The sequence below is a fragment of the Mercenaria mercenaria genome, chromosome 4 (genome assembly GCF_021730395.1).
Source record: "Mercenaria mercenaria strain notata chromosome 4, MADL_Memer_1, whole genome shotgun sequence".
In the NCBI taxonomy this organism is placed as follows: Eukaryota; Metazoa; Mollusca; class Bivalvia; order Venerida; family Veneridae; genus Mercenaria; species Mercenaria mercenaria.
In genome coordinates, this window is record NC_069364.1 from 50,917,472 (window position 1) to 50,943,273 (window position 25,802).

The 25,802-nt window shown below is 35.3% G+C and overlaps 1 protein-coding gene across 3 annotated transcripts; it reads right to left on the reverse strand.

Annotated features, from left to right (window-relative positions):
* Positions 1–1,745: 1,745 nt before the first annotated feature.
* On the reverse strand, positions 1,746–25,141 carry LOC123551665 (hormonally up-regulated neu tumor-associated kinase homolog). Of its 3 annotated transcripts, none has more exons than XM_045340744.2 (11): positions 24,654–25,141; positions 19,138–19,383; positions 15,791–16,083; positions 11,887–11,942; positions 11,419–11,572; positions 10,369–10,496; positions 9,699–9,791; positions 8,300–8,571; positions 7,839–8,037; positions 4,921–4,965; positions 1,746–2,946 (listed from the first exon to the last, which is right to left on the reverse strand). In XM_045340744.2, the coding sequence occupies exons 2-11, from the start codon at positions 19,324–19,326 to the stop codon at positions 2,015–2,017; spliced, it is 2,361 nt and encodes a 786-aa protein (XP_045196679.2). In that variant the 5' UTR covers positions 19,327–19,383; positions 24,654–25,141; the 3' UTR covers positions 1,746–2,014. The 3 variants fall into 3 exon arrangements, with proteins under 3 accessions (XP_045196679.2, XP_045196681.2, XP_045196682.2); XM_045340746.2 differs by lacking the exon at positions 24,654–25,141 and adding an exon at positions 22,947–23,364; XM_045340747.2 differs by lacking the exon at positions 4,921–4,965 and having other exon boundaries at positions 24,654–25,138.
* Between the last annotated feature and the right edge of the window lie 661 nt (positions 25,142–25,802).

Below are 25,802 nucleotides of genomic sequence, written 5' to 3' on the forward strand. Positions count from 1 at the left end.
GTGTCAAACATTTTGTATCAAATGAAGTATTCACAGGGTAAATGCACCCAGTAGAAGATCAGGTACAATGCAGTAGTTGGTGTATCCTTGCCAGGGCCAACTGTATGTAGCAGATCTGTACTTAAATACCATTCAGCTTCTGTTTGATATGGACATGTATAACAGATTTTCTGCAACTGGTATTGTCTTTTATATATAATTTAGACATTTCCATGTTGAAAACATCATAAATAAGTAAATATAACAGCAGTATTTTGTTAATTTGAGCCACACCACTAGAAAACCAACATAGTGCATTTACGACCAGCATGGATCCAGACTGTTCGCTAACAGTTTCTCTAATTGCAATAGGGTTTGAAAGCAAACAGCATGGATATGCGCAGGCTGGTCTGGATCCATGCTGGTCACAAATGCACTATGATGGTTTTCTCATGGTGTGGCTCATTTATTGCATCAATCAATATTCATTCAATAACAACAGTAGGATAACAACATTCCTGAATATGTATTGCAGAACAAAATTTCAGATAGCCCTAATACTAGTACAGGTATTGTGTTTATTGTATAAAAGCACAGGAGTCTGAAATTATATCAAATAAGACTCCAGAAGTCTGTCTTTTGGAAAAAAAACCCTTATTTTATATATAGGGGGTATTTATTTTTTTAAAAAAAAAGCAAGACTTCTTGGGTTTTATTGATAGAATTTCAGACTCCTGTGGTAAAAGTTAGCTTTCTACAATGTTAGAAAAAATCTTCACAGTTCCTTCAAGACTGTACTGGAATAGATGTATAAACACCCCTTAAACATGTATTTTTTCAGTATGTTGCATTGCAACCAAGTACTAGAATGACAGATATTTACACAATTTAGGAAATGATTTATTTAATGGAAAGTGTCCAGACATGTCTTTTGGTAGTCAACTTGCAGCATTATTCGCAGCTAGTTGAGCAGAAAGATAAAAATCCTGTCATAGAGTTTCATATGGATGCATAGATAAATATCAGATAGGATAGTGCCATGTATGTAAACTGTAGGTTGAAAATAAGAAAGAATAGTATTGCATCAATAATATTAAATGAAAATCAAGCAAGTTTTAGACAAGAAACGAGTATATCTTCTGTATACATTTGTAAGTATGATTAATTAAAAGGAAACAAAATAATTCCTTAATGAAGGCATAAATAGTAGAATAAATAGAATTAAAGTAACAATTATTCAGTTTTTTAAACTTGTAAATATATAATAAATTAAAACGTTGCAGAAGATAATTGCATTGAAATACATGTAGAAAGAAATAAGGATTGCACTTGCAGTTCAATCTGACTAAAGTACATCTCCTATTACGCTACGCATAGGATCTGACAACGAGCTATTGATGGCCTCGTTCTGACAACCCTTCCGCTAGCCAATCAAAAGCTACCTTACAGCATCCTGTAAGCTTTATAAAGCCTTGAGTTTCGATATCAACAAGTTTTATGTCGAAAGATTTCAGATAGCCGGTTAGCTCAGTCGGTAGGGCACTTGCGCTGTAAACGAGAGGTCCCAGGTTCGAGCCCTGGATTAATTAAAACTTTTTCTTACTCTTTGACATTCGAACAAGTTGTCTGATTGGTTCAAACAAAAATAGATTTGCGAAAATAAAAATAGCAATATTGGAAATCTAAAATATACAGAAGACGAATGTGAATGTGTCGTTTTCAGATCTTCGTTTAGAAGATCAAGTACTTCAGTCAGATTGACTTGCAGTTATAAAAGTATGTGATAAGCAAACTGAGTAATTACCTTTCCCCTGTTTTAAGTTAGGTGTAGGTCCGATTTTTTTCTAATGTATTATAGACGTGCATGTTTACATTTTATTTGCCATAGTGCACATTAGTTTAAAGACTTACTTTTCAATTATGCAAATGAAACGAGGTCTATGATCATTACGGAAAATATTTTCATGCTAAATGTATTTTAAACCTGTGCATAATGCAAGCAGATCACGCAATATTTTATCTTTAAAGGTAGTTACTATTGATTTCGTTTGCCATTTTCATGCTGCAAAGATAATGACGGTAGAACAGGTGTCGCCGAACGGAAGTTAACAGGAACGTTCCTTGCACTGGTAGGCTTTGATATTTCTGTTACATGTTCGTTTACCACCGTGTCTTCTCGTGCAGTATGACTTCCGGCTGATGTTCTATAAAACTTGTTTGTCCTAGATGGACGCGATAAAACGTGTTTCCCAGACGGAATACTGATATCTTCCTCGTGAATAGAGTCTTTGGATGTTTCGCCGTCTTTTGTTTTGTTAACGTTAGCAATACGACGTTGAAAAGTAGATTTTTTTCGATATTGTAATAAAATTTGAGTGTTTCTTGTATGCCTAGGTGTTGGTGATTGAACCCCGTCCATCTGGAACGGGCTCCCGCGCCGGCTTACCGGAGTACTTGGCCTATTTTCAATATAGTCTCTTCTTGAGTTGTTTGTAGGATCGGTTTTTGTCCTATAGACACGTGTTTTTACCGACCCATCTGCTTTATCACTGGGTTCAATTTCACCTCTGTCTTTCATAAGTTTCTGGATTGTAGTCACTGGTCTCTGAATTTTACCGGGGAATGTTGCGGCGCGAGGCCGAAATTGCTCATCGGCCGCGTCAGTTGTTTCTGTTGCAGATAACTTTCCATTATGTTTTGATACAGTGTGATCAGGTTTATTATCGGACAACTTTACATCATGTTTAAGCACGTTCTGATCGATTTTATTATCCGGAGATTGTGCGGGTACATTAGGAGGCGTTACTCGGCGGTTACCTAACACATACTTGTTCGCAACATGCGGCAGATATGTTGCTTGCGTTTTATCATGTGCTACAGGCTTCATTGGGGAGCTTGCTCGTGGTATCTTTACGTACCCATTGGTGCCTTTGGTTTGCAAAATATCCGTGAATACTTCTTCATTTTCTGAAACAGTAAAGAACATGTATATTGTAAACGTCCAATACATTTTACGAGATCTATATAGCACCATAATGTCTAAAATCAAACAAATATTTCAATAAGACTATCTGTAGTCTGCAACAATCTTGTTCAACAAGGTTCAAAATCAAAATCAGTTTTCCCCTAAAAATAGTGTGTATAGTGTAAGCGTGTTGTTAAAGGCTTTAGTGTGATTAGTATAATTAGTGCCTGTCATCCGTGTTACGCGGCATGTATTTGATGTAGCCGCTGTAAAAACGTGATCAGAAACATTTTTTTTCAGAGCACTGTTTAGTACATGTGCTCCGTACAGTAACGGCATAATTAATTCATCAATAGAGATGAATAGTTGAGCTACGTCACATAACGCATCTCAAAGAGAATTGAAAAACAATTATGAAATTATAAATAGACTCTGTCATGTCTGCTAATGTTTGTCAACTTTTTAGATTGCACAACTGTTGTTTGATATACGTGCAAACTGCATGGTAGTCAATATACTGCCTTCTACAAAATCATTGTCGTTCCAATTATTAATGCCAGCAAAATGCAAACTTTTATTAATTTCGTCTAGAAATGTCTTAAATATTTATACTGCCATTTTCTTGAAACAATTTTATATACACCTACACATGCCAAACGCACCTACAACACGGAAATTTGAATGACTTCGAAAAGGAAAAAGGGTAAAATTCCAAAAAGTCACGCACAGAGTCTGCATGAAATATACACGCAAGGTCTATAACAGTAAGCATGCCTTGTGGGCGGCACGTGTCATTTAGTGGCAGATTGATACATTGGGCAGATTTTCAAACTCTATTTAAAGGATTAATGTTATTTCCATGTTTATAAAAACGACATGCCTAGACAGTGTAATGAACTCCCACTATATCTAAAACTAGTATACTGAAACATGCAGCAAATCAGGAAATTAATTATCGTATTTTGGGGTCTAAATACGGTGGTATCAGGGCAGAAACTTCCGTGAGAAGTTAAGTTTACTTCAACTTTCCCGTGAAGCGATCATTGCCCTTTTATCTCCGAAATTTCATGAACGTTTACAAAATAATTCCTTTTTCCCCATATTATTACTTCTTATTCTGAAACGATGATATTTTCATTCTCCAATTTTCGGGAATCGTTCTCGCGGAAATTTCTGCTTCATTGTACTTGTAACTAAAATTCATGCGCAGTAGCTAAACTGATGTAATGGGAAATAACATGCAAACAGGCAAAGATTTCATGCTACTGAATACCCTGGTTGCTTTTTGGAAAAAATACATATTATGTGACCATAGGCGTTGGTTTGTATACACGACGGGTGTTCTAAAAGTTACGATACTAGCCTAATAGCTGTTACAACTGATCGGAATAGTGCGCAAGATACATCACCAGGAAGGTATGTATTAACATTTAAAATAATATTATTCAAATCGAGTAAATGTCGTGTTTTTTTGTCGGTCATATAGCAGTAACTTGGTCTGAATAAAAGTCCCTACTAAATAGATCTTAATTTTTCCATTTTAGCGCATAACTGGGCATTATTTCACCCGTAGAATGTATTTTAATTTAATAAGACACTTTTCGTGCTATATTCGCATGTTTTCAAGTTTTTCTACTACTTGAAAACGAAAGAAGGGTGTTAATTCTGAGACCGCTTTCTGAAATGCGACAATATAAGGGGTAGGACTTACATTTTCTTTTCGTGTTTATTTTAAGCATGGTATGGATGTATTGTGGAAAATGGGTCTCTGACAGAATGAAAGTCTAGAAACTGTACCAAAATTCTAACGTGGCTGAATTTTATAAGAACAATTAAAGAACTCTTTCTTTTATTGGTATATAACCTGTATCAGTGCCGCATGTAGACGCATTCAAACTTTGTTCTAGTATGTTAAGATATACGGTAATCTATCTACAGTAAGTAACTATATAGCTAGGGAAATATGAATTATTTACTTTTTACAAGTATTTTTCTCCTTTTCCTCCAAGATTTCAGATAACCTAAACAGCAACAAAACTGGCATATAACACAACACAAACTGGCATATAACACAACATAAACTATAAACTGTTAAAGAAAATAAAAGATGCAGAAAACATGATTATCAATGGCAGAGATTTATTTGTGGTTAGACAAAAAGTACTATAACAAGTGAATGAAGTATTGCCATGCAATACAAAGTCCCCTACTGGAAGGCACCTAATTTTCTCTACTGCAGTATAACATAATGAACTGATATCTGTCAATGATGTATAAACAATATTGTACTATATATACAATATGTTATAACAAAACACTTGGATTAAAATTTATATATATAAAAACCTACAGTTGTTTTCATATTGAATTTTTTGGGCTGATTATAAAAATGTTATCATGTAAGTTATTTATAGTAACAACAAAGGGAAATTAATCTTTAAAAAAAAAAAAAAAAAAAAAAAAAAAATCTATATAATACAAGTCCACAAGAAACTCTTTACCAGGTAGAGATAGGTCAAAATACACCTAAAAATTGGATGTAACATGCATGCTGTACCACAGAAAAGTGGTCTCGATTTTTCTCTACCGCCAGTAATAAAAAAGTTACAATAAAATCTATTTATAGTAAAACAAAGGGACGTAATTCTAAAAACAAGGGTGCCTCATGGTGGTGAACATTTGGTCCAAGTTACATCAAAATCCCTCCATGCATGAAGAAGAAATGTCCCGTACAAAGTCATTCTTGAATTTGACCTTTGACCTCTAAATATGACCTTGACCTTAGACCTAGGGACCTGGTTCTTGCGCATGACATGTTGTCTCATCCAGGGGAATATTTGTGCCAACTGATATCTAAATCCTGCTTTGCATGACAAAGTTATAGACCGGACAGGAAAAAAATCCTCTTGACCTTTGATCTCAAAGTGTGACCTTGACATTTAAGCTAGGGTATTGGGTGTTGCGCATGACACGTCGTCTCATCATGGGAAACATTTATGCCAAGTAATATTGTAATCCCTTGATGGATGACAGAGTTCTGGATCGGACAGGGCAAAAACCTTATTGACCTTTGACCTCCAATTGTGACCTTGATCTTTGAGCTAAGGGTCTGGGCTTTGCGCATGACATGTTGTCTCATCATGGGGAACATTTGTGCCAAGTAATATTAAAATCCCTTCATGGATGGCAGAGTTATGGACGGGACAGGAAAAAAACTCTGTTGACCTTTGACCCCCAATTGTGACCTTGACCTTTGAGCTAGGGGTCTGGGATTTGCGCATGACACGTCGTCTCATCATGGGGAACACTTGTGCTAAGTGATATTAAAATTCCTTAATGAATGTCAGAGTTATGGACCGGACACGAAACAGACCCTGTTCATGCTATGTTAACATTTGACTGCTAAGTGTGACCTTGACCTTTGAGCTAGGGTCTGAAAGTTGTGCATGACACATCGTCTTATTATGAGGTACATTTGTGCCAAGTAATATTAAAATCCCTTCATAGATGGGAAAGTTATGGACCGGACAGGAAAAAAGCCTTGTTGACCTTTGACCTCCAATTGTGACCTTGACCTTTAAGCTAGGGGTCCAGGTTTTGCGCATGACACGTCGTCTCCTCATGGGGAACATTTGTGCCAAGTAATATTAAAATCTCTTCATGGATGGGAGAGTTATGGACCGGACCGGAAAAAAGCCCTGTTGACCTTTGACCTCCAATTGTGACCTTGACCTTTGAGCTAGGAGTCCGGGATTTGCGCATGACACATCATCTCATCATGGGGAACATTTGTGCCAAGTAATACTAAAATCCCTTCAAGGATGGGAGAGTTGTGGACCGGACAGGAAAAAAGCCCTGTTGACCTTTGACCTCCAATTGTGACCTTGAGCTAGAGGTCCGGGTTTTGCGCATGACACGTCGTCTCATCATGGGGAACATTTGTGCCAAGTAATATTAAAATCCCTTCATGGATGGCAGAGTTATGGACCGGACACGAAATTGCGGACGGACGGACGGACGGACAGACGGACGGACAGACGGACGGACGGAATGACGGAAAAGTGCATTCCTATAGTACCCGAAACTGGTTTTCAACCAGTAGGGGACTAATAAAACTAGTTATGAAAGTTTCTTTGAAAGACTTCCGTACAGGACTGACCATTTAATCTGATTTTTATTACAGAACAGCAAGAACCATACAGGAGTTTAATTTCTAAACAGGCGTTCAAATAATCATATTTGATGTTGGAAGAATGTATTGTCAGATTATTTATTTTAAAAAGATGACTGAACACGGCCCTACAAGGAACATGTATTTCAAACAAAAAAAGTCGTTAGAAGTACGAAAGAAAGGTTCATTCCACTGCTGTGATATTAAGACTATGATAAACCCAGAAAGTTAATAAAAAAAAATAATCAAAAACAATTTATTTTTGATCATGCTTGTCATGCACCTGTCAATATTTTGCCCGCCCGGGGGAGCGGCGGGCATACATGGGACTTTAGACAGAAGACCATTTCCGACAGGCGGGAATTTGACAAACATTTGATGTACCAACAAGGCTCTAGGGTGGGATTTAGACAAAAAAGGTTGTCCCTAGGGTGGGGATTTAGACAACAAAATTTTTGAAATGTCAAATTCCCCCGGGTCGGCCCGCCGCCCCCCTGGGCGGGCAAAATATTGACAGGTGCATCATATCTGTTTAACCTAGATGAACTGTCTGGTACAGTCAAGGACTGTAGTCCTTGGTACAGACTATTGAACCTTGTGGTATAACTTGTAAACAACTCTGCATGCTCGTCTGCCATAAAACAGTTTAAACAGAATCATAAAGTAAGCCTTCTTTGTACAAGCGGCTTAACTGTAATAAATGAACTTTACTTTTTAACCTACCCGATTTTTCTTCCTCGGTATCTTTGGCATTATCATCATTATCATCTTTGCCATCATAACCATCACCCGAGTTACCATTCATTTCTTTTTCTCTTGTTTTTTGCTGCGTTTGTACTGCATTCTTTACAGAATGTGAAGTGTGATTGACTAAATGTCTTGAAATCTGCTGAGTTGTGTAAGACTTTGGGTTACCTCTTACCTGCAGTACGTTTCAATGAAACATGAAAGTGTTACCAGAAATGTTTGATTGAACATTTTAAGTGAAAACACAGCTATGATGTGAGTCGTCTAAAATGAAAAGCAGAATGTTAAATTCAATGTTTAAAAAGAAAAGAAAAATGAAGAACTCTAAACAAATTTCCAGTGATAAAATGGCTTATCCATTTTTTTCGGCGCATATTAGATTTGTTTCACTGGTCTGGTAATGATTCATATAAAAAACTCTTAATATTATGACTTACTGGGTCGTTTGATAATTGTGTTCTGTGCAAAATTCTGTGATCCGCCGGTATTTTCCCAGAAGCTCTCAAATTCCCAAGATGCTTGATTAACTTCCGGTATATGAGGTAGTACATTGCGGTGGCGCTGCTTGGCACATTTCCGGTGACATATCGGATAACTTCACCAATTCGAAACCCCTGATTTTCACTCATGTGTTTAAGAATACTGTTGTCTAGCGTATCAGTTTTCATTTTATTTGGACATGGGGCTCGGCCCAAAGGTATTCCAGGTCCTAGAATAACAAAAAAACACTTGTCCAGTAGGCGCTTATTCTTAAGTAGTAGGTTCAGGCATCCCCAGTAAAGTACATAATAACCGTTTATGTATCATAAAGTAATAAAACATTATAAAACAAAGGTAACTATCTCTTAACTGCAGATAATGAATTTTCCAGACCAGTATTTGCAAAAGGTCTTCATGAAATAAATTTATATCCACAAGATTGCAGCATGCTAACCTTCAGTCACTCGCATGACCTTGACCCTTTGGCCTTCCTTCTGATCAACTTTGGTGATCACCCATCAATCAGTTCTTGGGGAAAAGTTTAAATTTATCTTTTAATTTTGTTCCTGTGACACCTCAGTGCAGTCAATTGATTAAATTTGAGGGAAATCCATTTAAGGTCTTCTGGCGGTTCAAGAGAAGAAAACTGATCCTTATAGCAAATAATATTTCAGTCAGGTGAAACCATACGGTATAATTTAAGGAAGGTCTGTCCAAACGTATTACTAATTAAGTCTCGTGAATATCCAAACTGCCGCTCTTGAAGTAGTTTAATGGATTTTCGTTCCATTTTTTAGCTTTGGTGGCCCTAAATGCTACCAAACAGACCCATTTGAACAAACATACTCGAGATGTCCTTGACAATACAGAACACTGAATCCATTTTTAAGTTGGTTGAGGCTAAATTATAAAACGCAAGCAAAATCAACACAGCTGTAAATATCTATTCTGAGCGACTTTCATTTAATGAGGAGCACAAATACATTTATTATTTACGTTACCTGTAAGAAAATGCAAAGAAAATTAGCCCTATTAAATGTGCTACCTGGTCGTTTAGAAGGAATAATAAAGAATTTTAGATGAGACAGACCACTGTGGTAAACAGTATTGATGAAAATTATTGTTTTTAACCTTGGAAGTTTCATAAGAGAAAGCGCTCCCTGCTTAATGAATGGTTATAAAATGATATGAGCAAAATACAAAATAAAGGTATAGGATCTACTAACTTACTGCACAATCTCAAGATTAAACACTTTGGCATTTTTGGCGATATGTATCAAACAGTAGGTTATATTATACAAATATGATGTACGCTTAATTTTTTGGATTCTTAAAGAAAGTAAAAAAGGTAAATACCTTCAGCGACCCAAGGATGTTTTAATATTTCATCCATTGTAATTCTTCTATCTGGATCCGGATTGAGCAATTTCTTGATAATGTCTCGGCAGTCTGTACACAATAATGGACAAATAACATGCATCACTATTATCACGCATGCATAAAAAGTTTTTGTAAATTATCTTATAATGGAACAGGCACATGTATAAACATATAATAGCGATTGCTTGTATACAGTCAAGGTCAAGTCCTAATAAAATATCAATGTATGAGAAAGCCAAAAGTGACATTCATTTGTAGGTTGTTTTATATCATTGCCTTAGAGACATATATGGTCTCTGCTCACAGATGGTCTTTAGCGAATTTTTTACCTCGAATGGATTCAAAGACCAGAAATTATCAGAAAATTCATGAATACCCATAGTATATTGAATGTCTTCCTACTGACCATAAAATTTATTTCCAATAAATCTTCTTTTCCCAATAAAGTATTTTGCCGTTCATATCCCTGAATCTCACCATATGATTTTTACACCCACGCTTTAATTGATTTATGTCTAAATGCGCATTTGAATTCAATTATCTCGTCACAAATACACAAATGCTTGAAGTAATCAATAAAGCAGACGACAACGCTATCTCCTTATTAATCGGATTATACCGATGTTAATATGATTTAGATACCAACCTCTAGATAAACCCTCTGGAAGCGGGTTCATTTGGCTAGAGATCATTTTGTTATGCAGAGCTTTGATGTTGAACGGTTCCACAGTAAATGGTAGGTTTCCTGTCAGCATAGCATACATGTTCACACCGCTGAAAATGATAAATTGTCAGATTGGTCTACACAAAAAGAAAATATTATTAAATTGTATAAACCTTTTGTGTCACAGCACAAGGTACCAAAATCGTTCCCAAGTATGCGAGTCCGTCTCTGTTTCTTCCGACATCAGCTGTCTGGATTCTTGGTCTTTGGATATGAATTACATACAGAAGCACAATAATGATAAGAAATGTTTGAAAAAAAAACACATGGACCCGTCACCGTTATAATAAGCAGATGAACTAACATATATTATAGTTATACATACAGTAGATAAATATTCTAAATATAGTATGTTGGTACGTTCTATGTTTTATGTCCCAAGAAAAGGGAATCAAATATTTATTGAAATCTCTATTTCATGACAATTTTCAATGTCTGTGTATAGGTTACTCATTAGTGAACCCGGAATCCTCTGAAACTGTTCAAAGTTACCGAGAACTGAATTATATATGAAGCTTTTTGTTCATACACTCACGTTAAACAAATAAAAGAACAACTTTTCAAGTAATCAGGCGGAGTTCCGATGCCAATACGTCAGCCAGCATATTTTATTTGTGGTCTATTTTTATGTGTACTATTTATAACTTACTATTTTACATCAAAGACAACAAAAATCTATGTATTAGTTCAGACAACAAGGCCTGGACCCAAGGTTATAACTTTAAGTCGGAGATCAGTCACAAAATGCAGCCTCGCCATTGGTCAATTTCAAGACTGAGCTCAAAATCAGCCAATTATTTGCCAGAGTTTTGAGACTGATCTGTAACAACAGTTTTATAACATTGAATCCTAGAAACGCTTCTCATTTGGGATCAAGGTTAGGTATAGCCGAATTATCGATGTTCAGTATCTCCTGATAATCTTCTCCTAACTTTATTCATTTAAACCATATTGTATGACAGCTATACTCACATGCTCCATATATCAACTTGAGGACCGTACTTTTTGCGGCCAAGAAGTTCTGGTGCAGCATAGGCCGGGCTTCCGCACTGTGTGACACAGAATTCTTGCACCTTCGGTCCGTCTTTGGTGTCTACGACCTTCACGCTGTTACTTAACCCAAAATCTGTATTAATAAATCAATTGATCAGATCTTTCTTCGATGCATGATCTACTCATGAATTTAGAAAGGACACATAGTACATGAGGAGAATAGTTCGAAGTATCTTACTTATGATAAAAAGTTCACCGTAAGATACCTTACATCTAAAGTATTGTGTTTAGCTTCGAATGCTCTGATATATTAAGTGAATAATCCGAATATAAATCTAGACTTCAAAAGAGAAACACGTCATTATTGATCTAAAAGTCTCAATATTTTCTATGACAACAAAGAAAAATGACTGTCATAATAAACTCTAGGTTCTTCTTTGTACTCACCTATAATCTTCATGTCTTTGAATTCGTCCAAAAGTAAATTTTCTATTTTTAGGTCTCTGAAAATAAGAAAGACACTTTACACTTGTAAGCCAATCGTTGTATCAAATCACAGTAAAATAAAATACATGAAGGACAAACTTTTTCTTTTTGTTTTATGCTGCCATAGAAACCATATTTTCTGCCTTAGCAGCAAAAAGAAAATCAAGTGAATATTCTCCATATAGCTATTTATATATTCATCAATTTTCATGAATAATATATTGCATTTTAAAAGCTATTACTTGATCCATTGTTCTGTCATATTTTAACTATTTCTTTCTAAGGCAGCCACATTTTTGACAAAAGAATAAATGAAAAGAATTAAGGCTCATATTTTCCACGCTGCTATCTATCTATGTAGCAAGTTTCATGCAAAGCATAAGTCATTTTAGGCGTTTCACAGAAGGTAACTAAAAAGTGTATGTGTTTAGATATATACAATCAATGTCATTTTCTTAAGGTTAATGTCCAAGCTTGTTACAAGTTTCCTTCGTCAAATTTGTTCAAAGTGCCTGCTGAGTCAAGAAAACTATTAAGATAAATGTCACAAGCAAATGTTTGTTCAACAATTACTATTATCGGCAAATGGTAGGATGAATTCGGCCAAAAAGTCAACTACTTCTAGGGGTAACCCGGACCCAACTTTTAACAAGGCATGTTATATACCAAAATGTTCGTAAAAATTTGTAGATTCTGAAAGTGCCGGCATAAATTGGCATAAAATGGTGGCGAGCTGAGGAATTTCGCCATAAAATGAAAAAGGTGCTTTTTGTAAAAAAATAAGGTTTTCTTCATTCACTTTTGATGAAATAAACTGCTGGTATGTATTTTTTTGTAGAATTATTGCAACACACCTTTCATGAATTGTAAAGGTAAAACAATATGTCAAAAGGTCAAATTCCTGCTAAAAATACATTTTACCCATTCATTATCACTAATTTGTAGTTTTGAAAATTAGAACTTATAAATCCTTTTGAAAGAGTTCAAGGAACGGCACAAAAGGATTATATGATACAAAGAATGACAATTATTGATGTTTTACAGTAAAACTTTTGTAAAAGGTACTCATACTAATGCGACTTCGTATGCGCATTACAAGCAGGTAAACAGAAAAGTACTGGTCAATGAATAAGTTGATACATATTGATACATGTGTCTAATTTTCTTCCTCAAGTTATGCAGCTATGTTGTGGTCAGTTTCTAGTTCTACTTTATGTTTTGTATTCCCCCCAAGGATAGGGTTTTTTATCCATTATGAGGTCAGAACATCAGAATCGCTACATATTTGGTTCATTTACGGTAATTGTTTTAAATTCTGTATATTAGTACATTTATTTATATTTCTTATCATGGAGATGGATAATGTCGTATTATCAATAGACAGGTTTTCAATGCTATTCAATTATTGTGCGCATATTGCCTCAAGCAAAGATTTGCATACAAAAATAGAGTATATTTTCGTATAACTTGAAATATATGCACCTTGATAGAACATTAAAAAACGTTTCTAAAACGTTTCGACGATGTCACTGAAATAATAAAAAGTCTAATAAATCAGTTTTATATGAGCCGAAAAAAAAATAAACGTCGTCATATTTTCCAAAAAAAAAAATTAATCATATTCGGTTTTAAATGTCAAAACTGAAAACAAATTAAAGCTATTACCCTGCTTAAACGTAAGAAAGATTCCATATATAAACTTTTTTTTCCAAACCCCTTGTTTAAAAGTTGACTGATAACCTGTCCCAAAAGGAGATATGGTAGGTTGACAAAAATGTCGCCCCTTTTTCGTTAGAGAAAGGGGCATTGATCCTGTGATGCGTGTATGTGGTCGCACGGTCACATTTTTTTTTTAACAACGGTGTCCCTTTTTAGTGTGGTGGGAAATGTTTAGTGGGAAGGACTCTAAGTGTGCTGGGGTTACAATTTCTCAGTGATCATTGCTAATGATCAATGTGGAGTGATCACAGCTCTGAGTACTTTTTACAGAACATTGATCATCCAGTAGTGCTCACAGCACTGCGAGTATTGCTCACTGGGTAGTGCTCACGGCACCGTGAGTACTGCTCACTGAGTAGTATTCACGGCACCGTGAGTACTGCTCACTGAGTAGGGTTCACATTACCGTGAGTACTGCTCACTGAGTAGTATTCAAGGCACCGTGAGTACTGCTCACTGAGTAGTGTTCACATTACCGTGAGTACTGCTCACTGAGTAGTATTCAAGGCACCTTGAGTACTGCTCACTGAGTAGTGTTCACATTACCGCGAGTACTGCTCACTGAATAGTATTCACAGTGCCGTGAGTACTGATCACTGAATAGTGTTCACATTACCTTGAGTACTGCTCACTGAGTAGTTTTCACATTACCGTGAGTACTGCTCACTGAGAAGTATTCACGGTACGGTGAGTACTGCTCACTGAGTAGTGTTCATATTACCGTGAGTACTGCTTACTGAGTAGTGTTCACATTACCGTGAGTACTGCTCACTGAGAAGTATTCACATTACCGTGAGAACTGCTCACTGAGTAGTGTTCACGGTGCCGTGAGTACTGCTCACTGAGAAGTATTCACGGCACCGTGAGTACTGCTCACTGAGTAGTGTTCACATTACCGTGAGTACTGCTTACTGAGAAGTATTCACGGCACCGTGAGTACTGCTCACTGAATAGTGTTAACATTACCGTGAGTACTGCTCACTGAGTAGTGTTCACGGCACGGTGAGTACTGCTCATTGAGTAGTGTTCACAGTACCGTGAGTACCGCTCATGGAGTAGTGTTCACGGTACTGTGAATACTGCTCAATGAGTAGCATTCGCGGTACTCAGAGTACTGTTCACCGAGAATGAACTCCAGGACATGTTTTTGCATAAATACATTTGGACATTTTTTTTTGCATAAATACTTTTGAAATCTGAAAACTGTCCTGAAATCATATGCTAAATATATAGTTCTATCTATCCGATATTTGAGTTTTATGATTATTTGACCTTTTGACCTTTAATTTGCATAATAATTTTAGGCAATTTATGTTAAAACGATAAAACGATACTCATAAAATCTGACATATCGTAGTAAAATATTAAACGGAAAAATAATTAATATTTATATGAAAATGTAGACATGATGGTGTGTTTGAACATTGTAGTCACATTACTTTTGTGGCGGCCATCTTGGACGCCATCTTAGATTTCTCAGATCGCCACCATTTATGCCAATTTATGCCGGCAGCCTGCTAAACTTCAGACCTTTACGAACATTTTGGTATATAAATTGCCATGTAAAAATTGGGTCCGGATTCAACTTTTTGAATGGCCTAAAGTCGCCCTACCACAAGAGTTCGCATTGAACTTATTCAAAGATATTTTTTCTCATGTATGTCAGGTGCTTATACAACTTGGTAAACTTACCAAGCTGGTTTGAAGAAGTCTCAACCATATTTTCTGTAGAACTTATGAAAGTTTAACAAGTTGAAATCAGACTAATACTCCTTAGATATATGATACATGCATTTGTATACTGTAAACGCATATATTTCGCGGGGTCAAAATTTCACGAATTTGAAATTTTGAGTATTTTCGCGAGGTTTAATATTCGCGAAATTGTAAAAATGGTATACTGCTTGAATTAGAATTATACTAGTGGTGAATATTTACGCGAGGATTAATTTTCGCGAGATGCAGGGCCTCGCGAATATAGCGAAAATTAAACCCACGCGAAAATTTCTGCTTTTACAGTACGGCTTATGACTGAGATGATGTCTCAAGAAGAGCAACAATCGTTTGTAAAATTATTCACGGATTATGGGTTCATACGGTACAGTCTGAGGTATGGTTTCTCAAGCATGTGAGACTCCCAACCTACCTGTGTAAAATGCCTAAGCGGTGCAAATAGTCCACTGCGGAAATTATCTGGCGGATGTATTTCTTAACTTCGTTTTCCGGCAGTTTTCTCTTTTGAGAAATATAGTCCATGAGATCTCCGCCCCTACATAATTCAGTTACCAGATAATAACTGTTTTGTGTCTCCATTATTTCTAATAAATGTAAAATATTTGTATGACGTATCATCTGCAATATTTTCCCTTCTCGTCGTAAATTTTTGCGGACGTACGAATCCTCTCGGCTCTTCTTTTTGTCAATGATTTTGACAGCAACCTGAAAAATATGTGCCAGTGTGACTAAAAATAGTATGAAGTTCCTAGAACTACGAAAAAAGAAGGTTTAATTCTTGTAGCTTACTAAATATAATGATGCAATCACAGCTTCAAATGATTCTAAGCACACGCCAAAGCATTGATTTCTTTTCTGATTACAGCTGAAAGCATATCACGTATGAGAGGATTACGTGCAGTACCTAATGACAAGATACCTTTCTTTGTGGACAAATCTGCATGTTCCGTAACGCTGATGACAAACATAAGCTTGTTACATACGATGTCATTACAGCTACTGTGATTCAAACGGCGTCAAATTTACATTAATCCAGCCTGTTATGAGTAGAATTATATGAGAAGATCCGATATTAATGGCACATGTTGGATCAATGGGCGTTTCGAATTAACACGACTAAATTTGATGACCTAGTTATTTATGGTCATTACACTAATTCTCAGATCTAAATATAGCACCAATTGCCGGAATCAGCAGCTCCATTTACATTCTGATCTGACAAGGGAATTACAATCAAATCCTCAATAAGTGCGACATTAGAGCCTGATTTCAGAAATCAATTGAACAATTAGATTCCTTTACGCTAATCTGGGATATGCTTGATAAGAAATTCTATTTTTATTCTATGTCATTCCCAAGTTGTTGTAGTTCGTGACCATAATGGCAGGACTAAAATCCAATTTCCTCCTTTGATCATTTATACTAAAAAAATGTTGGAACTTTATACTAGTTGAAAAGCCAATAATTCGCCACTCAAAAAAAAAGAGTTATGTGTGTGACCACTACACAGTAAAAAAGCCAATGGTGCACCATTTAAAAATGAGCCGTGTCACGGGAAAACCAACATGGTGGCTTTGCGACCAGCATGGATCCAGACCAGCCTGTGCATCCGCGCAGTCTGGTCAGGATCCATGCTGTTCGCTAACGGTTTCTCTAATTGCAGTAGGCTTTAAAAGCGAACAGCATGGATCCTGACCAGACTGCGCGGATGCGCAGGCTGGTCTGGATCCATGCTGGTCGCAAAGCCACTATGTTGGTTTTCCCATGACACGGCTCAAATGTTCCTCTTATGTTTAAACAATTTATATCATAGACCTGTAAGCCTGAGCCTTATGACCTATGTATATGGTACATACACGGTTTTGTTCAATCATTTTAACTTCAAATTAAGAATTAAGCATTTTACGAAAATTAGCGGCTAGCTCATCATGAATTTTAACGAGGTAACAGACAATTAAGGGATAGTAAGATAATTATTCAAGTACCCCCTATGCTATCCCTATGATCTGATATGGCGTATTCCACGATCATTTGCTTGTGTTATGTATATTGGAGAAAAAGTAAGAACTTGTCGTACCGAAATTTGCCTCGTGTTTTTCAATTACTTTGTTTTTCCTGAACCACGTGATATTATCATTGTTTGTATGATTTACAATTTAAAACCATTTTCAACGACTCTTCAATCATTATTATAAATTCATTAAACATATTTAAGAGTACAGTGATCCGCCTTGTCTTTTGTACTTCAAGCACATTAGCCATATTTGACATGCAATGACCTTTCTATTTACAGATAGTTGGAGTGTCATAAAACGCAAATAAAATGTTTGTTTGGTTATTAAATCGTCTTTGTTCCGAAAATGTAAACATTCCCCTTACGAACTGTAAGCAAAGTATTTACTTTTTGATTGATCAAATATACTTCAAGTATTGAACAGCAAAACTATCAGGAAATTACAAAAAGCTATATAAATCCCATAAATTGTGTACCTTTTGTACCGTACCTCTTTATTTTTGCTAGACCTATCAGCTACAACAATAATTTCTCTTCAGTATTATGTCAAAATATAAAATATTTACATCAAAAATGGTCGCCATGAGTCCTATAATTATTGATTTTGTTTTATACTGCGGTTAAGTCCAAATATTATTTTGTTTGAAATGTACAATTAATAATATGTTTTTGTTTCATAATTAATGCGTCCTATTATTGTAATCCAGAGTCGGTGAAAATCGATCTTAAGTGCTTATATAGTAACATGGGAGTCTTTCCATATATTCCCAGTAGAATTGTTACATTGATAGCAACAATAAAATTGAAATTAGTAGGAAAATTATTGTTTAAATAAATACAGACATGTCAGTTATAACTGAGCCGTGCCATGAGAAAACCAACATAGTGGGTTTGCGACCAGCATGGATCCAGACCAGCCTGCGCATCCTCGCAGTCTGGTCAGGATCCATGCTGTTCGCTAACAGTTTCTCCAGTTTCAATAGGCTTTAAAAGCGAACAGCATGGAGCCTGACCAGACTGCGCGGATGCGCAGGCTGGTCTGGATCCATGCTGGTCGCAAACCCACTATGTTGGTTTTCTCATGGCACGGCTCATATACCATCTCCTTCATGTTTTACCAGAACGTTTTAATTTCAAACAACATTCTCTTTTAAACCTCCTAGAAGTTACACCTGAGCCGTTCCATGAGAAAACCAACATAGTGGTCAGGATCCATGCTGTTCGCTTTTAAAGCTTATTGGAACTGGAGAAACTGTTAGCGAACAGCATGGATCCTGACCAGACTGCGCGGATGCGCAGGTTGGTCTGGATCCATGCTGGTCGCAAACCCACTATGTTGGTTTTCTCATGGCGCGGCTCACCTGTATTTTATAATTGCCTTCTCGGGGCTTAAATAGTGCGTCTGCCATTGTGAATATCCGAAGGAGATGTGTAATCAGTGGAAAGGTGTGTCATTTTAAAATTATTCTTTAAAACAAAACTTTAGTTGAAGATGTACATCAAATGAACTTCTGTAAGAACCCGGTCTTTTTACATTTTATGTGTAGAACATGTTTGCAGATAACAAAGAAATAATTATGAAATTGATTCAGATATCTTGGATACATAATGATATATAGATAAATAAGAGCAGGCACTGAATTATTTGAGAGGTTCTCCTTATAATATGAAATGTCTCTTTTACAATCACCTGTTGCTACGCGGATATTTGCATTATTTCAACTACTAGTAAACGCATTTCTTACCCGTTCTCCAGTGGGTATATGTAGAGCTTCTTTGACCTTGGCAAATGACCCTTCTCCCAGGGTATTTCCAAGAAGGTAATTCCCAACTTTCTTGGAATGCGGGAAGTTTCGCAGAATATCTTTTGGTACATCGATAACTTTTGGCGGCAAGTACGGCGTATCATTTGGAATCATTGAGATTACAGTCATTTTCGTAAAGAAATAATATAAAGTTGAGCTTTACATCTGGCTAGGTCCTAACCGGCCCTGAAGTGGAAGAATTGGAAATTTACTGTACAAAAGAGACAAGGTCTGCGTCTTCATCTGGTCTCCTTTAAAAGTAAGTATAAGTTAGGTTTAAATTTTTGCATCAAAGACAGAGTCCTAAAATAAATAAAATTGTGTCATAAAATTGCAACTTTCTGCACTTTAAAACACTTGTCATGTCTATCATGTCTGAATTTCTCCCTCTGTCAATGCTTATGCTAAAATGTTTACAAATATGAACTACATTTAAGCATATGAATTATTCAGTGACAGCATAACCGTTTTATCACTTCTATAGCGGCTATCATACGAAACGAACACCTTTCAAAAGATTGAATAAATTATTCAGATTATATAGTGACGCCATTGTCTTGTATCTGGACGTTTCTAGGAAATCAAAATATTATACGATTATTTTGACCTCTCAAAGAAATTCTGACAAAAATATCTAAAGTAAGTCCTGAACGTCTAAAAACTTTTGTTGTTGTTTCCTAATCATAAACAGACCTCAATAGTGGCTGATTTCTGCTATTTCGTGTTTTGTCGAGTTTTCGTGTTTTCGTTTTGTCGTGTCGGCGGGGCGAAAACACACAAAAAAAAAACACCACACATTATATGCGAAAACCCGACGTTTAGAGGGCGCCGACACGACAAATTTATCTGTCGAGTTTTCGTGTTGGCGGGTATAAGTATGTCGTTTTGGCGCCCTTTATTTGTCGTGTTTTCGCCCCTACGACACGAAAACGCGAAAACTCTACAAATACCTTATCTGTCGAGTTTTCGTGTTTTTGTGCCGGTGGGGCGAAAGCACGACAACACGAAAACTCAACAAATATACCTAATCTGTCGAGTTTTCGTGTTTTCGCGTCGGCAGGGCGAAAACGCGAGAGCACGACAAATAAAGAGCGCCAATACGACATATTCATACCCACCAACACGAAAACTCGACAAATAAATTAATTACCTATCTGTAGAGTAATCACTTTTTTCAACACATTCTTTTAACTTGACTGACCAAATAAAAAATGAAACTGTAAATAGGGCTTTATATGGTTTCCGAATACAGCGGTCTGTCACCTAAAAGGGCATGTTTGAAACTTTTATGCACACAGCTTGGCCGTCGCAGTTAATGCTATATGCATTTTAACACTGAAACGGTATGATTTAAGAACCCCTCGTACACGCAAATGGAGAATCTAGGTTCTATTTACTTTTCTTTCGACAAAATAGGAACAATGCTTAAAACATACAATATATAGCTGCTACTAGACATAATTCCATAAGTGGGCAATTTGAAACATCCTGAAACCCATTTTAAACTTGTTTACAACGTTTAAGCCAGCTGAAAATGATACGCGATGAAGAAATATATAACTGTGTCTTTCTCGTTTAGTTTTTTTTTTCAAAATTTTTCTCATGCGTCTTTTTCGGAATGTTCAATCTGGAGTCCTCTGTCCCCTTTTTCCATTACTTACGTCATTGTATATTTATAGTTTTATTCGAATGTTTACAATACAAGACTGCATGCACGCAATAAAAGGACTTTCACTTGTGACATTTTGGGGCAGTGGGTAAATTCAAAACGTATACACAATTATGCAGTCGTTTCCAGTTTTAGGCAATATAATAATAAAATATTTTAATAGTCAAATACAAAATATATATGAGTGAAATATGTTAATATCTGTATGCAATAGACGGGCGGCAGATGAAAGGTTTTAGTGGTAACAATACGCTTGCAGCATTACACGACGGGTTTAAATCAATTTTGCACTTTTAAAAATGAATAATTTCTACATGACCGTTATTTTTCCGAAGCTTGGAATAGTAACAGGAGGGGCATTTGGGGGTCTTCCTCAAACATAAGACTCGACGGAGAATCATATAAAATTTAGTCAGTTTTGACTTTTAGCAACACTTTAAGTGACCAAAGTATCCGTCTTGCCAGTATGAAACTCGGATAATCAAGGACTAAACTGTTTTAAGGTGTTGAGAGTTCTCTATATCTCGTACACTGGTTTCACAAGCGGAGGGTCGTGGGTTCCGACCCCAGCGGAGGCTGGATTCCTTGTATTAAATTACTAATTAAATATAAAAAAAAATGTTATGAGGAGATATTATTCATTTTTCTGTTTTAGTGTAAATATATACAAATATTTTATATATTATATTTTTGCAGTATTTTACGAGCGAAAATGATGTTCACAGATGAAAAAATGAGACCTACATGTAAGGCAAACTTTTTATTCCATATCTTTTCAAATGTTTTAACATTTTTTTTTTTGCACATTTAGGTATTTTCTCTGTGAAATTAGCAGATACATCTCAGTCTAAATTATAATTAACCGACAAAATATTATCAGTATCATATGTTTAATTGCATATTAATAACATGAATATTCATGTCAAAAAAATAAGGCAAAATCATAAGCCTTATTAAATATTAAACTCTGCTAGATCTATTTTTTATAACTTTGGCAAACACAAATTGATCGCGGTAAATAGAGATCTCACTGAAAATACATATCTGACATTTAATAAAGTAATAGGAAAAAAACTTACCTAACCATTTGTTTGCACTTGGTATATATATTCACGTAAATTATACTCCGTAGAAATGTCAAATTATATATCCATGTTTAATTTACTTGTGATATTTCAGCAATCTTGGTACATCTGATAGAGCCCGACTGCCAATCAACAACTGACTAATTATAGGAGCCTTAAGATGATTTAGATTGTACTGTATCCATGGAAAATTCTGATTTTGTATAGAATATAAGGTAATTAATTGAATTTCAACTCAAGTCGGTTTTAACTGTTATAAATTTTGCAGAATCATGCGCTGCATGGCTACAAGGCTGAGCTTTTTAAACTATTTGTTTGCGCATTGAGCCACATTCAGTAGTATATAAAAAATAATATATATTTTACAGTTAAAACTATCATCGGTTGCCATCTAAAATCCACGAAAAAAGAAAATATAAACTGTAAAATATAGGATCTCCTTTATAGATATTAAGTTAGATCAGAAGCGGGTGGGATTAAGATAATGACCAGTATACTATACGATATAGACAGTACCGCATTAAGCATAGACTTCATTAAGCACAATTTGTTGCATTATCAAAAGCTTTACATAACAGTGCAATGTAAATCGTATTGATACAAATTGAATAAGAGATAACAACAACATTTTAATGCATAAACGCACAGAACAGCAGTTACACGTGTGTCAAAGAATACAACAACTCCATTAATTAAATATATATTTAAGGAAAATGGAAACCAATAATTGAAATTATTTGCCTCATTGGTTGTTTGTTAAGAGAATATTGAATTTCATTGATTCGTATCAGTTTCACTTTTATTTAGCCACATCAAGATAAACATCGGCATTTATCACAAAATTACCTACATAGCGACACAGAAATTCATTATTCAAATTTGACATAAAGAGATGTAAATCTTCGGGTTTAATGCTAATAAACACAATAGAAAATTGTAAAACCTATTTCAGACATGTTCAATAAAATGATGAGAAAAAACGGATTTTTACTTACTTTATACAAATTCCTGTGATTTAAATGTGGCAGATATGACAATATCAGTATCAATATCTTTCGGTACCGCTCGAAACAGAATAAAGGCATTTTGAACAAAACAATAGAACCCGTGTTTTCGTGCAGCTAACATACATCTCTGAAACCATTTGTCCAATAATGCAGTGGAGAAGAAAACTATCACATTTCATGCAAACCCCTGCAAAAAGTCAGCCAGATATCCTCGTGACTTCTATCAAAACACTGATAATAACTTAAGATTCCAAGATTTTAAGGAGTGTAAATTAATAATTTGATGTTCATGTATCCACCTATATTATGTTTCACGATGGTTTTAGACGCCAATTTTTCTCCAGTGATTCAATTTCTACGTATGAATTTCCGCGCAAAAATTGAAACTTGTAGATTAAGAAAAAGCTAGCACTTCAAATTCTGTTTTCTTTCAAACGCATTTATCACAGCATTCGTCGGACATGATGTATATATATGTATTGGTGTACATTAAAGGTGAAATTAATTTTCTGTAGTAATTATCCCGAAATTTGATCAATTTCATGCAAAGATACTAGTCACGGAATATTTTAACACTGGCGTACGCTACAAACATGTGTAATAATAGCACCTGTAGTAAACATGTGACGGTCGTTTGCTCCGACGGAAAAAAAAAATCACGTGCTATGGGTATTGGAAATCTTACTGCAGATCTATACATATATACGTAAATAGCTTGAATTCTCATGTGAGTTGGAGTCCAATTAAGTATGTACATTCATAAATAAAACATGTACACAGACATAGAATCCTTTGTTCGAAGTATACGCCCGAAGATGAGAGAAATGTTTGAAGGGCTGTTACTTGCTTAATTACCACATCGATTTATAATCCTGAAAATATCGTTCAGTTTAATTCTTAGAACACAATACTACTTACCATCTTTAAACATTAGAAAATTACTAATACATTCAACAAAAACTTATTTATTCATTTTACGCAATTCTATATGTACTTTTAGAGAGACAAATAGTGTGCATATTACAAGACTACTAGTACATTGTACTTTGAATGGAAATGAAAATGCAGCAAAAACATCTTTCGATAGAAGACTTGATCAGTTTAAAGATGGTGAATATGGCTTAGGATTTATCCAAGACATCGTTATCCTAGCAAAAGTATGAACCTAATAAACATAATTGGTATAGATATAACAACATTTGCATTAACAAGTATATATTTTGCTGAAATTCATTAGCAGTGCATGTCCTATCTACCCTTGCATATCTTGGTTGCGCGACCAGGATAGATTAACAATAAATGAAAACGGAAGCTACAAGCAGTTTCAAAATTTGTTTTTGGTTTAGATAATTGAAATATCCCAGTATCTATCCGAAACGCAAATGTAAAACTAGAAATCATTTTGAAATCAAACAAAGTAGTTTGCTTTCTTTAAATACTTTTACACAAAAGGTGGTCAATAACAAAATTTCAGACAAAAATAAAATATGCATTTCTTATACAGATATAATAGGGATGTAATGGGTCATTTTGTTCCTTGCGTAAAGTGCTTACAGAATATATGAAAATTGACAAATGACATAAAAATACTGCTTAGCCGAGACTGATTTATCACCTTTAAAGCACCGGGAAAGTATCATTTCGTAGTAAAATCTGTTGCTATCTTAAAGACTTTAAATTTTGATTTAAACTTACCTCTTTCATTTATTATAAATCCGACATTCCTGTACAATGACACAAATATTTGAATGCCATATGTATAGTTTGTCCCTGCTAAAATTTGACATAGCTGCCTTTCATAAAATTTATCGCAGTTTAGTTACAAGTCGTTATGTATTGAAGTGTTCACAGTTGCCTATATTCTACTTGCAATATCCAGGATATTGTATAATTCCGATAAATTTAAGTTTTAATTTAGTCCAAAGATTGTCACATGGGATATTCAGTTGCTTTTTTACGATTGACAATCTGAGTGTTATAAATAAAACCCAGTCTGTTTCATCTTTTTTTCATTAAACTTTATTACTTTTCTGTTCAAGCCGCATTGTTCCGCCTCCAATGCACGATCTAGTGTTATCTTTCGAAAATTTAACATCTTACTATTCTGTTATATATAGATAAGTATAAACCATGTTATATATTAACTGATTTTACCTTATAAATGTCAATAGACATGCAAACACCGAGATGGCTAAGTCAAACAATTTCTGTTCCGTCTATGTTTACATTTTGAACCGCACAATTGCTTTGATATTATTTATTTATTCATTTATGGTATTTTGTACTCATAAATCTGTCGCCAGAAATTACCTGTTGTGTTTGTAGTGTATTGTAAGATTTTGAAACTTCTTGACGAATTTTGTAGCATGTCTGACAGAGACAAGGGCATTAACTCAACTGTGTAAATATAGGAAGCTAAACACGCAGTTGTCTTAAAAGATTACTGCTCTAGAATCAATCAGCTATTTGAGGTTCATCGGCGATTATTTTATGAAACAGGTCACCAAACGGACGTGAGGAAATTGTCCTAAAATATTATCTTGGTTGTTGAACACTTTATAACTTCGAAATCTGTTTATCGTACGTGCATATCCTGTTTTACTTGGGAATTCAGTATAAATGTCGGCTTTTACATAGTTCAACTTTTGTAACCGTTGGACGTAGTTGGGTACTACTGTTGTAAGAAATTTAGTCATTTTTCGGTAGGTGAAGCCAATGAAAATAATAGAAATAGTTACGTTGTATTTAAATACTGCTAATAACATTTCGCTAATATATTACATACAACTTTTATCATCATAGGGACTGTGAACAACAGTATATATTCAACTTGTGTAATTTAAG